General features: G+C 42.5%; 1 protein-coding gene across 2 annotated transcripts; it reads right to left on the minus strand.

Moving 5' to 3' along the window:
• Positions 1–1,169: 1,169 nt before the first annotated feature.
• SNRPA (small nuclear ribonucleoprotein polypeptide A) lies at positions 1,170–14,786 on the minus strand. Of its 2 annotated transcripts, XR_014591674.1 has the most exons (7): positions 14,685–14,786; positions 13,356–13,528; positions 11,895–12,083; positions 10,468–10,638; positions 6,684–6,772; positions 3,120–4,967; positions 1,170–1,673 (listed from the first exon to the last, which is right to left on the minus strand). XR_014591674.1 is itself a non-coding variant. In XM_083877327.1 (6 exons), the coding sequence occupies exons 1-6, from the start codon at positions 14,755–14,757 to the stop codon at positions 4,808–4,810; spliced, it is 855 nt and encodes a 284-aa protein (XP_083733453.1). In that variant the 5' UTR covers positions 14,758–14,786; the 3' UTR covers positions 1,170–4,807. The 2 variants fall into 2 exon arrangements, 1 of the variants encoding a protein (XP_083733453.1); XM_083877327.1 differs by having other exon boundaries at positions 1,170–4,967.
• Positions 14,787–15,098: the final 312 nt, after the last annotated feature.

Here is a 15,098-nt window from a genome sequence, read left to right on the forward strand (position 1 = left end):
TTGTGGATTTTTTTTGAGCAAAGGTGTCCTTTAAATCACTCATTTCCTGCTTAATTTGGGGGTCTCATCCCCCCTCAATCTCAGCTCAATTTGGGGGTCTCTCCCCCTCCCCAAATTCCAGCTCTGCCTGGCAACTGATGAGTCAACAGCAGGAAAAGCGCTGATTGGCTGGAAATCACTCACCGCAGTCTCTGATTGGTTGGCGCTGGGAGAGGCGCTGAGTTCTGCCTGACAACTGATGAGTCAGAGGCGCGACGGGCGGTGATTGGCTGAAAAATCGCTGGGCGGGGCTATGGGGATAGTGGGGAGGGGACAAACCCCCCAAATTTTAGGATCAAACCTCCCAAAATTCCCCCAAAAAATCACTTTTTGGGACACAAAAGGTTTTATTTTAGGATTTTATTTGGGGTTTTTTTTATGGGGCAGCTCCAGGTGCAATGTCTGCAGAGAGACTCTGGGTACAATGCTGGGAAAACCCCAAAAACCACCTTGAAAAACCTCAAAAATCACCTTGAAAACCCCCAAAACCACCTGGAAAACCCCAAAAATCACCTTGAAAACCCCAAAAACCCCATTGGGGGATCAGGAAAAGGAATTTGGGATTTTTTGGGATTAATTTGGATTTTTTTAGGATTTATTTTGGATTTTTTTAGGATTTATTTGGGATTTATTTGAATTTATTTAGGATTTATTTGGGGTTAATTTTGAATTTAATTGGGTTTTATTTGGGATTTATTTTGGATTTATTTAGGATTTATTTGGGGTTTATTTTGGGATTTATTTGGGGTTTATTTAGGATTAATTTGGGATTTATTTGGGATTTTTTTAGGATTTATTTTGAATTTATTGGGATTTATTTGGGATTTATTTTGGATTTATTTGAATTTATTTAGGATTTATTTGGGGTTAATTTTGAATTTAATTGGGTTTTATTTGGGATTTATTTGGGATTTTTTGGGGGTTTATTTTGAATTTATTTTGGATTTATTTGGGATTTATTTGGGATTTATTTGGGATTTTTTTAAGATTTATTTGGGATTTATTTGGGGTTATTTTTGGATTTATTTTGTGTTTATTTGGGATTTATTTGGGGTTCATTTAGGATTTATTTGGGGTTTGATTTCTGGTTGGTTTATTTTAATTTCAGCCTCATTTTCTTTAATTTCTGGTTGTTGTTTTTTTAATTTCAACCCCTTTTTTTTTTCTGTTTTTTTTTTTCAGTTTTTTTTTTTTTTTTTTTTTTTTTAATTATTATTATTTATGTTTTTTTTTTAATTTCAACCCTGTTTTTTTCTAATTTCTGATGGTTTTTTTTTTGAATTCCAACCCCATTTTTTTTTTGGATTTTTTTTCCTCTTTCCCCCCCATTATTTTGGATTTTTTTCCATTTCACCCCCATTTTTTTTTTTTTTTTTTTTTTTTTTCAATTTAAATCCCATTATTATTTTTTTTGATTTCTAGTTGGTTTTTTTTTTCCATTTCACCCCTCTTTTTTTTTAAATTTTTTTTCCCTTTTCCCCCTCATTTTTTTCCTCTTTCCCCCCCATTTTTTTGATTTTTTCCCCTTTTCACCCCCTTTTTTTTTTTGAGTTTTTTCCATTTCACCCTCATTTTTTCCCCCTTTCCCCCCCATTTTTTTTGATTTTTTTTCCATTTCACCCCCATTTTTTCCCCTTTCAACCCCATTTCTTGGATTTTTTTTCACTTTCACCCCCATTTTTTTTATTTCTGGGTGTTTTTTTCACTTTCAATCCCATTTTTTCCATTTTGTTTTTCAATTTCCCCTCCATTTTTTTTGGATTTTTTTTCCCTTTCCCCCCCATTTTTTTTCCTCTTTCTCCCCCATTTTTTTAACTTTTTTTTCCCCTTTCCCCCCCATTTTTTCCCCTTTTATCCCCATTTTTTCCCCCTTTCCCCCCATTTTTTTGGATTTTTTTTCCATTTCTCCCCCATTTTTCCCCCTTTCACACCCATTTTTTTTCCATTTTACCCCCATTTTTTTGGATTTTTTTTCCATTTCACCTCCATCTTTTTTCACTTTTTTTCAATTTCACCCCAATTTTTTTTGTTTTCTGGTTGTTTTTTTCCTTTTCACCCCCATTTTTCCCATTTCACCCCCATTTTTTCCTTTACAACCCCATTTTTTAAAATTTCAGCCCCTTTTTTTTTTTTCATTTTTTCCCCATTTTTTTTTAAATTTCAACCCTGTTTTTTCTAATTTCTGGTGGGTTTTTTTTCAATTTCAACCCCATTTTTTTTTAATTTTTTTTCAATTTCAACCCCATTTTTTTTCATTTTTCTCCAATTTCAATCCCATTTTTTCCATTTTTTTTTCAATTTCACCCCCATTTTTTCCCCTTTACCCTTTCCCTCCCATTTTTTCCATTTCAACCTCATTTTTTTTCAATATCTGGTTGTTTTTTTTCTAATTTTAACCCCATTTTTTCCTTTTTTTTTTTCAATTTCTCCCCCATTTTTTCCCCCTTTCCCCCCCATTTTTTTCCCATTTCAACCCCATTTCTTTTTTCCATTCCAACCCCATTAAGTTTCTTAATTTTAACCCCATTTTTTTTCTATTTTTTTTCTTTGTTTTGTTTTGGTTTTTTGTTGGTTTTGTTTTGTTTTGTTTTAATTTCAACCCTGGTTTTTTTTTCAATTTCTGGTGGGTTTTTTTCCAATTTCAACCCCATTTATTTTTTCCACTTTCACCCCCATTTTTTTAATTTTTTTTCCATTTCAATCCCATGTTTTTGATTTTTTTTTAAAATTTCAGCCTTTTTTTTTAACTTCAACGCCATTTTTTTTGATTTCTTCCCCTTTTCCCCACATTTTTTTGACTTTTTTCCCCTTTCCCTCCCCATTTTTTTGGATTTTTTTTCAATTTCACCCCCATTTTTTTTGATATTTTCCCCATTTCACCCCCATTTTTTCCCTTTCTGGGTGTTTTTTTGCCTTTCACCCCCATTTTTTCCCTTTCAACTCCATTTTTTAAATTTTTTTCAATTTCACCCCCATTTTTTTTCCCATTTCATCCTCATTTTCTTCAATTTTTGGCTGTTTTTTTTCAATTTCACCCCCGTTTTTTTTATATTTTTCCCCTTTCACCCCCATTTTTTTACTCTCTGTGTATTTTCCACCTTTATAAAGATTATTTCTTGGCAAACGAGATTTTCCTGTCGTTGCTCTGGGTGATTTTGAAGCCCTGCAGGGCCTGGTTTATTTTAACCCCATTTTTTCCCCTTTCACCCCAATTTTTTTGATTTTTTTTCTCTTTCCCCCCCATTTTTTTTTTATTTTTTTTTCCCCTTTCCCCCCCCATTTTTTTGGATTTTTTTCCCCCTTTTACCCCCATTTTTTTCCCCCTTTCAACCCCATTTTTTTCATTTTTTTTCCATTTTTTCCATTTCACCCCCATTTTTTTTGATTTTTTCCCATTTTACCCCCATTTTTTTTTGAAATTTTTTTCCCTTTCCCCCCCATTTTTTTTCCTCTTTCTCCCCCATTTTTTTAACTTTTTTTTCCCCTTTCCCCCCCATTTTTTCCCCTTTTATCCCCATTTTTTCCCCCTTTCCCCCCCATTTTTTTGGATTTTTTTTCCATTTCTCCCCCATTTTTCCCCCTTTCACACCCATTTTTTTTCCATTTTACCCCCATTTTTTTGGATTTTTTTTCCATTTCACCTCCATCTTTTTTCACTTTTATTCAATTTCACCCCAATTTTTTTTTCTTTTCTGGTTGTTTTTTTCCTTTTCACCCCCATTTTTCCCATTTCACCCCCATTTTTTCCTTTTCAACCCCATTTTTTAAAATTTCAGCCCCTTTTTTTTTTTTTTCATTTTTTCCCCATTTTTTTTTAAATTTCAACCCTGTTTTTTCTAATTTCTGGTGGGTTTTTTTTCAATTTCAACCCCATTTTTTTTTGATTTTTTTTCAATTTCAACCCCATTTTTTTTTCATTTTTCTCCAATTTCAATCCCATTTTTTCCATTTTTTTTTCAATTTCACCCCCATTTTTTCCCCTTTACCCTTTCCCTCCCATTTTTTCCATTTCAACCTCATTTTTTTTCAATATCTGGTTGTTTTTTTTCTAATTTTAACCCCATTTTTTCCTTTTTTTTTTTCAATTTCTCCCCCATTTTTTCCCCCTTTCCCCCCCATTTTTTCCCATTTCAACCCCATTTCTTTTTTCCATTCCAACCCCATTAAGTTTCTTAATTTCAACCCCATTTTTTTTCTATTTTTTTTCTTTGTTTTGTTTTGGTTTTTTGTTGGTTTTGTTTTGTTTTGTTTTAATTTCAACCCTGGTTTTTTTTTCAATTTCTGGTGGTTTTTTTTCCAATTTCAACCCCATTTATTTTTTCCACTTTCACCCCCATTTTTTAAATTTTTTTTCCATTTCAATCCCATGTTTTTGATTTTTTTTTAAAATTTCAGCCTTTTTTTTTAACTTCAACGCCATTTTTTTGATTTCTTCCCCTTTTCCCCACATTTTTTTGACTTTTTTCCCCTTTCCCTCCCCATTTTTTTGGATTTTTTTTCAATTTCACCCCCATTTTTTTTGATATTTTCCCCATTTCACCCCCATTTTTTCCCTTTCTGGGTGTTTTTTCGCCTTTTACCCCCATTTTTTCCCTTTCAACTCCATTTTTAAAATTTTTTTCAATTTCACCCCCATTTTTTTCCCATTTCATCCTCATTTTCTTCAATTTTTGGCTGTTTTTTTTCCATTTCACCCCCGTTTTTTTTATATTTTTCCCCTTTCACCCCCATTTTTTTACTCTCTGTGTATTTTTCACCCTCTGAGGTGTCATTTCTTGGCAAATGATATTTTCATGGCGTTGCTCTGGGTGATTTTGAAGCCCTGCAGGGCCTCTCTGGCCGCCCCCGCCTGGACCTCGGTGTCGAACTCCACGAAGGCGATGTCGTGTCTGCCGGGCACCAAACGCACCTCCTTGAACCCGGGAAACCTGAAAAAAAAGACAAAAAAATGGGTCAGAAAAGCAAAAAAAAATTCATCAAAAATATCTGGGATTTTTCAGAATTTTTTCGAATTTTTTACAGAATTTTTTCCGCCCAAAATTTGGATTTTTTTGGATTTTTTTTTTTGATTTTTTTCACCAAAAATTCAGATTTTTTTCACAAAAAAATTTGGAATTTTTGCCCCAAAATTCAGTGGTTTTCGCCAAAAAAATCAGATTTTTTTGCTAAAAAATGAAGAATTTTTCAACGAAAAATTAAGAATTTTTGCCCAAAAGTTCAGATTTTTTTTCACAAAAAATTCAGATTTTTTTCCCTAAATATCAGGAATTTTTCATGAAAAATTCAGAGTTTTTTCCCCCAAAATTCAGGGTTTTTTTTCCGAAAATTCAGGGTTTTGTCAAAAAAAAATTAGGAATTTTTAGTCAAAATTTGGGATTTTTTTACTAAAAAACTCAGATTTTTTTTCACCAAAAATTCCTTTTTTTTCACAGAAAAATTAAGAATTTTTCCACCAAAAATTCAGATTTTTTTCATGAAAAGTTCCGACTTTTTTTGCCGAAAATTCATTTTTTTCGCGAAAATTCAGAGGGTTTTGCCAAAATTCAGGGGTTTTTTCGCAAAAAAATTTCCGATTTTATGGGTCGAAAATTCAGTTTTTTTCACCAAAAAATTCAATTTTTTTCATAGAAAAATTAAGATTTTTCGCGCCAAAATTCAGATATTTTTCCTAAAAAATTTAGGAATTTTTACCCCAAAATTCGGATTTTTTTCACAAAAAAAAAATCAATTTTTTTTCATGAAAATTCAGAGCTTTTTTCGCGAAAAAATTCAGATTTTTTTCCCAAGACAAATCGGAATTTTTCGCCCAAAACTTAGGTTTTCTCGCAGAAAAAATAAGGATTTTTTGGCTAAAAAATTAGGAATTTTTCACCGAAAAATTAAGATTTTTTTCTGCAAAAAATTAAGATTTTTCGCCCAAAAAATTCAGAATTTTTTCGAATTTTTTACAGAATTTTTCCCCCCAAATTTTGGATTTTTTCAGATTTTTTTTGGATTTTTTTGGATTTTTTTCGGATTTTTTTGGATTTTTTCCGGATTTTTTTTTTGCCAAAAATTCAGATTTTTTTCCCAAAATTCAGATTTTTTTCACTGAAAAATTAAGATTTTTTTTCCCCTGAAAATTCGGAATTTTTACCCCAAAATTTGGGGGTTTTTTTGCCAAAAAATTCAGATTTTTTTTTGTGAAAAAATTCCGATTTTTTCCACCAAAATTCAGAATTTTTCGCAAAAAAATTCGATTTTTTTTCATGAAAATTCAGGGGTTTTTTGCCAAAAAATTCAGATTTTTTTCCCCAAAAATTCAGATTTTTTTGCCGAAAATTCAGATTTTTTCACCAAAAAATTCAGAATTTTTCACAAAAAAATTAAGATTTTTCGCCCAAAATTTAGGGCTTTTTGCCAAAAATTCAGATTTTTTTCCCCAAAAATTCAGATTTTTTTCCCCAAAAAATGAAGGATTTTTCACCCCAAAAATTCAATTTTTTTCATGAAAATTCAGATTTTTCACCAAAAAATTCAGGTTTTTTTCACCAAATTTGAAGGTTTTTTGCGAAAAAATTCAGATTTTTTGCACCAAAATCCCAATTTTTCCCCCAAAATCCCAATTTTTTCCTAAAAAATCCCATTTTTTCCCCAGCACTGACTGGTTGAAGAGCATGGAGAGCATCAGCTCGTTGGTCTCCTCGGGGAGGTTTGTCAGGAACAGGATGTGGTTTGGGGGGTTCTCCGAGAGCTGGGGGGAAAAATGGAAATTACACCAAAATTACACCAAAATTAGACCAAAAATGGCCCCAAAATTGACCAAAATCAGACCAAAATTAGCCCAAAAATGGCCCCAAAATTACTCAAAATCAGCCCAAAAATGGCCCCAAAATTGACCAAAATTAGACCAAAAATCACCCAAAATCAGCCCAAAAATGGCCCCAAAATTGACCAAAATTAGACCAAAAATCAGACCAAAATCTGACCAAAAATGGCCCAAAAATGGCCCCAAAATTGACCAAAATTGGCCCCAGAATGGCCCCAAATCTGACCAAAAATGGCCCTAAAATCACCCAAAATTACCCCAAAAATGGCCCCAAAATTGACCAAAATCTGACCAAAATCAGCCCAAAAATGGCCCCAAATCTGACCAAAAATCAGCCCAAAATCTGACCAAAAATGGCCCAAAAACGACCCAAAATCAGCCCGAAAATGGCCCCGAAATTGACCAAAAATGGCCCCAAATCAGCCCAAAATCAGCCCAAAAATGGCCCCAAAATTACCCCAAAATCAGCCCAAAAATGGCCCCAAAATTACCCCAAATCAGCCCAAAAATGGCCCCAAAATCTGACCAAAAATGGCCCCAAAATGGCCCCAAAATTGACCAAAATTACCCCAAAAATGGCCCCAAAATCAGCCCAAATTTCCCCAAAAATGGCCCAAAAATCACCCAAAATCAGCCCAAAAATGGCCCCAAAATTGACCAAAATCAGATAAAAATTACCCCAAAAATGGCCCCAAAATCTGACCAAAAATGGCCCAAAATCGGCCCCAAAATTGGCCCCAAATCAGTCCCAAAATCGTCCCAAAATCAGCCCCAAAATCTGACTAAAATTGGCCCCAAATTAGGCACCAAATCAGCACCAAATTGGCCCCAAAATTACCCAAAATCAGCCCAAAAATGGCCCCAAAATCAGCCCAAAATCAGCCCAAAATCAGCCCAAAAATGGCCCCAAAATCACTCAAAGTAAGTCCCAAAATTGCCCCAAATCCAACCAAAATCACCTAAAATTGGCCCCAAATCTGACCAAAATCAGCCCCAAAATCAGCCCCAAATTGGCACCAAATCAACCCAAAAATGGCCCAAAATCAGCCAAAATCAGCCCCAAAATAGCCCCTAAATTGGCCTAAAATCACCCCAAAAAATACCCCAAATCTGACCAAAAATGGCCCAAAATCTGACCAAAATCAGCCCCAAATCTGACCAAAATCAGCCCCAAAATTAGCCCCAAATAGGCCCCAAATCAGCCCAAAATCGGTTCCAAAATCACCCCAAAATCACCCCAAAATCAGCCACAAAATCGGCCCCAAATCAGCCCCAAATCTGACCAAAAATGGCCCAAATTGGCCCCAAAATCAGCCCCAAAATTGTCCCAAATGAGCCCCAAAATGGGCCCCAAATCCAAACAAAACCGGCCCCAAAATCAGCCCAAAATCAGCCCAAAATTGGCCCCAAATCTGACCAAAAAATGATCCCACATTGGCCCCAAATCAGCCTCAAAATTACCCCCAAAATCGGCACCAAATCTGACCAAAAAGGGCCCCAAATCAGCCCAAAATCCACCCCAAATCAGACCAAAACCAGCCCCCAAACGGCCCCAAATAGACCCGAAATTGGTCCCAAATTGGCCCCAAAATCAGCCCCAAATCAGCTCCAAAATCAGCCCCAAACTGGCCCCAAATGGGTCCCAAATTAACCCCAAAATCCAACAAAACCAGCCCCAAAACGGCCCCAAATAGACCCCAAATCAGCCCCATCAATCCCATAAATAATTAAGTTTTTAACCCCATTAACCGCCCAAACCCCCCAAATAACCCGGTTTTGGGGTCACTCACGGGTTGTGGGGTGGGCTGTGACCCCCCAAACCCCCCAAATAATTCAGATTTGGGGTCATTCCCTGGCTGTGACCCCCCAAACCCCCCAAATAATTCAGTTTTAGGGTCACTCCCTGGCTGTGACCCCCCAAATAATTCAGATTTGGGGTCACTCCCTGGCTGTGACCCCCCAAACCCCACAAATAATTCAGATTTGGGGTCACTCCCTGGCTGTGACCCCCCAAACCCCCCAAATAATTCAGATTTGGGGTCACTCCTGGGCTGTGACCCCCCAAACCCCCCAAATAATTCAGATTTGGGGTCATTCCCTGGCTGTGACCCCCCAAACCCCCCAAATAATTCAGATTTTGAGTCACTCCCTGGCTGTGACTCCCCAAACCCCACAAATAATTCAGTTTTAGGGTCACTCCCTGGCTGTGACCCCCCAAATAATTCAGATTTGGGGTCACTCCCTGGCTGTGACCCCCCAAACCCCCAAATAATTCAGATTTGGGGTCACTCCTGGGCTGTGACCCCCCAAACCCCCCAAATAATTCAGATTTAGGGTCACTCCCTGGCTGTGACCCCCCCAAACCCCCCAAATAATTCAGATTTGGGGTCATTCCCTGGCTGTGAGCCCCCAAACCCCCCAAATAACTCAGATTTAGGGTCACTCACGGGCTGTGGGGTGGGCTGTGACCCCCCAAACCCCCCATTAACCCCCCAAATCCCAGTTTTTAGGGTCACTCACGGGCTGTGGGGTGGGATGTGACCCCACAAACCCCCCAAACCCCCCAAATAATTCAATTTTGGGGTCACTCACGGGCTGTGGGGTGGGCTGTGACCCCACAAACCCCCCAAACCCCCCAAATAATTCCATTTTGGGGTCACTCACGGGCTGTGGGGTGGGATGTGACCCCCCAAACCCCCCAAATAATTCAGATTTTGAGTCACTCCCTGGCTGTGACCCCCCAAACCCCCCAAATAATTCAGATTTAGGGTCACTCACGGGCTGTGACCCCCCAAACCCCCCAAACCCCACAAATAACCCGGTTTTGGGGTCACTCATGGGCTGTGGGGTGGGATGTGACCCCCCAAACCCCCCAGATAATTCAGATTTAGAGTCACTCCCTGGCTGTGACCCCCCAAACCCCACAAATAACTCAGATTTGGGGTCATTCCTTGGCTGTGACCCCCCAAACCCCACAAATAATTCAGATTTGGGGTCATTCACAGGCTGTGACCCCCCAAACCCCACAAATAATTCAGATTTGGGGTCACTCCCTGGCTGTGACCCCCCAAATAATTCAGATTTGGGGTCACTCCTGGGCTGTGACCCCCCAAACCCCCCAAATAATTCAGATTTGGGGTCACTCCCTGGCTGTGACCCCCCAAACCCCCAAATAATTCAGATTTGGGGTCATTCCCTGGCTGTGACCCCCCCAAACCCCCCAAATAATTCAGATTTGGGGTCACTCACAGGCTGTGACCCCCCCAAACCCCCCAAACCCCACAAATAATTCAATTTTGGGGTCACTCACGGGCTGTGGGGTGGGATGTGACCCCCCAAACCCCCCAAATAATTCAGATTTGGGGTCACTCCCTGGCTGTGACCCCCCAAACCCCACAAATAATTCAGATTTAGGGTCACTCCCTGGCTGTGACCCCCCAAACCCCACAAATAATTCAGATTTGGGGTCATTCACAGGCTGTGACCCCCCAAACCCCCCAAATAATTCAGATTTTGAGTCACTCCCTGGCTGTGACCCCCCAAACCCCACAAATAATTCAGATTTGGGGTCACTCCCTGGCTGTGACCCCCCCAAATAACCCGGTTTTGGGGTCACTCACAGGCTGTGGGGTGGGAATCGGGGCCATTCCCGGCTGTGGGGCCATTCCCGGGGGAATTCCCGGCTGTGGGGCCATTCCTGGGGGTGGGATCATCCCTGGGGGGGGGATGTAGGGGGGCTGCCCCCCCAGGTGTGGCATCATCCGGGGCGGTTGGGCCAGGGCTGGCATTCCCTGCGGAGAAATCACAAAAAAAAGCCAAAAATTAGTGCAAAGTTGTCCCAAAATAAACACAAGATCAGTGTGAAATTATCCCAAAATAAACACAAAATTAGTGCAAAGTTGTCCCAAAATAAACATAAAATTAGTGTAAAGTTGTCCCGAAATAAACGCAAATTAGCACAAAGTTATCCCCAAAAATTTCCTGAAGTTATTCCCCAAAAAAACCACAAAATTAGCACAAAATTATCCCCCCCAAAAAAACCCAAATTAGGACAAAGTTATCCCCAAAAAAACCCCAAAGTTATCCTTAAAAAAAGCCCAAAGTTATCCCCCAAAAAAAAACCAAATTAGCACAAATTTATTCCCCCCAAAAAAACCCCAAATTAGCACAAAGTTATCCCCAAAAAACCCAAACCCCATAACTGACCCCACAAATGCCCCTATAAACCCCATAAGTGACCCCATAAGTGACCCCACAGACCCCACACCCAACCCCACAGACCCCACACCCAACCCCACAGACCCCACAGACCCCACAGACCCCACACCCAACCCCACTGACCCCACAGACCCCACACCCAACCCCACTGACCCCACACCCAACCCCACAGACCCCAGAGACCCCACAGACCCCACAGACCCCACACCCAACCCCACTGACCCCAGAGACCCCACACCCAACCCCATAGACCCCATAGACCCCAGACCCAACCCCACAGACCCCACAGACCCCACAGACCCCACACCCAACCCCACAGACCCCACAGACCCCACAGACCCCACACCCAACCCCATAGACCCCACAGACCCCACAGACCCCACACCCAACCCCACAGACCCCACACCCAACCCCACAGACCCCACAGACCCCACAGACCCCACACCCAACCCCATAGACCCCACAGACCCCACACCCAACCCCACAGACCCCACACCCAACCCCATAGACCCCACAGACCCCACACCCAACCCCACAGACCCCACAGACCCCACACTCAACCCCACAGACCCCACACCCAACCCCACAGACCCCACACCCAACCCCATAGACCCCACAGACCCCACACCCAACCCCACAGACCCCACAGACCCCACAGACCCCACACCCAACCCCACAGACCCCACAGACCCCACACTCAACCCCACAGACCCCACACCCAACCCCACAGACCCCACAGACCCCACAGACCCCACACCCAACCCCACAGACCCCACAAATGACCCCACAAACCCCATAAGTGACCCCATAAATCCCCCACAAGACTCACGGGCACAGCCCCCGGTGTCCCCGGTGTCCCCTGTCCCTTTTTGGCCCCGGGGGTGTCCCCTGTGCCCCCCTTGGCCTTTCGTTTGTCCCGTTTCCGTTCCCGGTCGCGGTCCCGGTCCCGTTCTCTCTCCACGAAGGTTCCTTTCATCTTGGCGATGATGTCCGAGTCGGTTTTGGCGTATTGGATGCGCTGGAAAGGGGAAATTTTGGGGTTTTTTTTGGATTTTTTTTGATTTTTGGGGATTTTATGGTTTAAGGGAATTTTTGAGGGATTTTAGGGGATTTTTTGAGGGATTTTAGGGGATTTTTTGAGAGATTTTTGGGGGAATTTTTGAGGGATTTTTGGGGGAATTTTGGGGGATTTTTGGGGATTTTTTGAGGGATTTAAGGGAATTTTTGAGGGATTTTAGGGATTTTTTTGAGGGATTTTAAGGGGATTTTTGAGGGATTTTTGGGGGATTTAAGGGAATTTCTGAGGGATTTTTTGGGATTTTTTGAGGGATTTTTGGGGATTTTTTGAGGGATTTTAGGGGAATTTTGGGGGATTTAAGGAATTTTTGAGGGATTTTGGGGGATTTTTTGAGGGATTTTAGGGGATTTTTTGAGGGATTTTTGGGGATTTTTTGAGGGATTTTTTGGGGATTTTTTGAGGTATTTTGGGGATTTTTTGAGGGATTTTAAGGGGAATTTTTGCAGATTTTTGAAGGATTTTAGGGGGAGTTTCGGGGGATTTTAGGAGAATTCTTGGGAATTTTAGGGGGAGTTTTGGGGGGTTTTAAGGGAATTTTAGGGGATTTTTGGGGGAGTTTTGAGGGATTTTAGGGGGATTTTAGGGGGATTTTTGACAGATTTTAGGATATTTTTGGAGGAATTTTAGGGGGATTTAAGGGCATTTTAGGGGGATTTAAAGGAATTTTTGAGGAATCCAGTAAATTTTAGGGGATTTTAGAGGGAGTTTTGAAGCATTTTAGGGGGAGTTTTGAGGGATTTCTGACAGATTTTAGGGGGAGTTTTGAGGGATTTTTTCCCAAAAAAACCTCATTTTTTCCCCAAAAATTCAGGGTTTTTTCCCCAAATCCCAGAATTTCTCCCCAAATCTCCATCTCACCATGGGTTTATCACTAAAAAAAGGAAGCCCTGGGATCATTCCCAGTTTGATTTAAGGTGTCTCACATTGAACTTCCAGCCGAATTTTGCGATTTTTTCCCAAAAATTCCAAAAAAATTCATTTTTTTCCCCAAAATCTCAGGAATTTATCCAGAAATTCAATTTTTTTCGCCAAAAACTCACTTTTTTCGCTAAAAAAATCAGGTTTTTTCCCCAGAAATTCAGTTTTTTCCTCCAGAAATTCAGATTTTTTTCCCCCAAAATTCTGTTTTTGCCCTAGAAACTCAGAATTTTTCCCCAAAATCTCAGGATTTTTTCCCAGAAATTCAGTTTTTTCCCCAAATCCCCATCTCACCATGGGTTTATCATAGAAAGGGAAGCCCTGCATGGACCTGAGGGCGTTGGTGGCGCTGCTCATCTCCTTGAAGATGACGAAGGCCTGGCCGCGCATGCGCAGGCTGCGAGAGACCAGGATGTCCAAAATCTGCCCAAACTGCGAGAAGATGGCGTAGAGTGACTTCTTCAGCTCTGGGGACACACAGGGACACTCTCAGACCCCTCAAAAACCCCTTAAAACTCCTGAAGACAACTCAGGATCCCCCTCAGGACCCCCCAAACTCCCCCCAAACCCCTCAAGACCCCCCCAAAACCCCTCAGGACCCCCCCAAGACTCTCCAAAACCCCTCAAGACCCCCCAAAACCCTCAGGATGCCCCAAACCCCCTCCAAATCTCTCAAGATTCCCCCAAAACCCCTCAGGACCACCCAAGAACCCCCTCAGGACCCCCCAAAATCCTCAGGACTCTACCCAGACACCCCCAAATCGCCCCAGACCCCTCAGGACCCCCCTCAGGACCCCCCAAACCCCTCAGGAACCCCCTGAAGACCCCCCAAGACCTCTCAAAAACCCCTTAAAACTCCTCGAGACAACTCAGGATCCCCCTCAGGACCCCCCAAACTCCCCCCAAACCCCTCAAGACCCCCCCCAAAACCCCTCAGGACCCCCCCAAAACCCCTCAAGACCCCCCAAAATCCCCCCAAGATCCCCAAAACCCTCCCAAACCCCTCAGAACCCCCCAAACCCCTCAGGACCCCCCCAAGATCCTCCCAAACCCCTCAGGACCCCGAAAACCCCTCCAGACCCCTCAAGACCCCCTCAGGACCCCCCCCCAAACCTCCAAGGACCCCCCTCAGGACCTCCCAAACTCCCCCCAAACCCCTCAGGAACCCCCTCAGAACCCCCCAAAACCCCTCAGGACCCCCCAAGACCTCCCCAGACACCCCTCAGGACCCCCCCAAAACCTCTCAGGACCCCCCAAACCCCTCAGGACCCCCAAAAAACCCCCTCAGGACCCCCTCAGGACACCCCAAAACCCCTTAGGACCCCCCAAAACCCCCAAGGACTCCCCCATACCCCCCTCAGGACACCCCCAAGACTCCCCAAAACCCCTCAAGACCCCCCAAAATCCCCCCAAGATCCCCAAAACCCTCCCAAACCCCTCAGAACCCCCCTAAAACCCCTCAGGACCCCCTCAAGACTCCCCAAAACCCCCCTAAACCCCTCAGGACCCCCCAAAACTCCCCCAAGGACCCCCCCAAAACCCCCTCAGGACACCCCAAAACTCCCCAAAGATCCCCCCAAACCCCTCAGGACCCCCCAAAACCCCTCTCAAGACCCCCCTCACCGTCTTTCTTGATCTTCTCGTTGAGGTTGTTGATGTAGATGGTGTGGTTGGGTCTGGGGTCCTGCACAGCCATGGCCGAGACCCCTCTGGGGGAAAAGGGGGGCTCAGGGGGGCTGGGACCCCCTTTGGGGACCCTCAGGGACCCCAAAACTGACCCCAGACACACCTGAGACCCCAAAATTGACCCCAAAACTGATCCCAGAGACACCTGAGACCCCAAAATTGACCCCAGACCCCCCCATGGACCCCAAAAGTGACCCCAGATCCTTCCAGGGACCCCAAAATTGACCCCAGACACACCTGAGACACCCCCAAAATTCCCTCAATCCCCCCCAAATCCTCTCAGACTCACCGAGACCCCCTCAAACTCCCCCAAATCTACCTGAGACCCCTCAACGCCCCCAATTGCCCTCA

Source organism: Zosterops lateralis (genome assembly GCF_965231275.1).
Source record: "Zosterops lateralis genome assembly, chromosome: 23".
Classification (NCBI taxonomy): Eukaryota; Metazoa; Chordata; class Aves; order Passeriformes; family Zosteropidae; genus Zosterops; species Zosterops lateralis.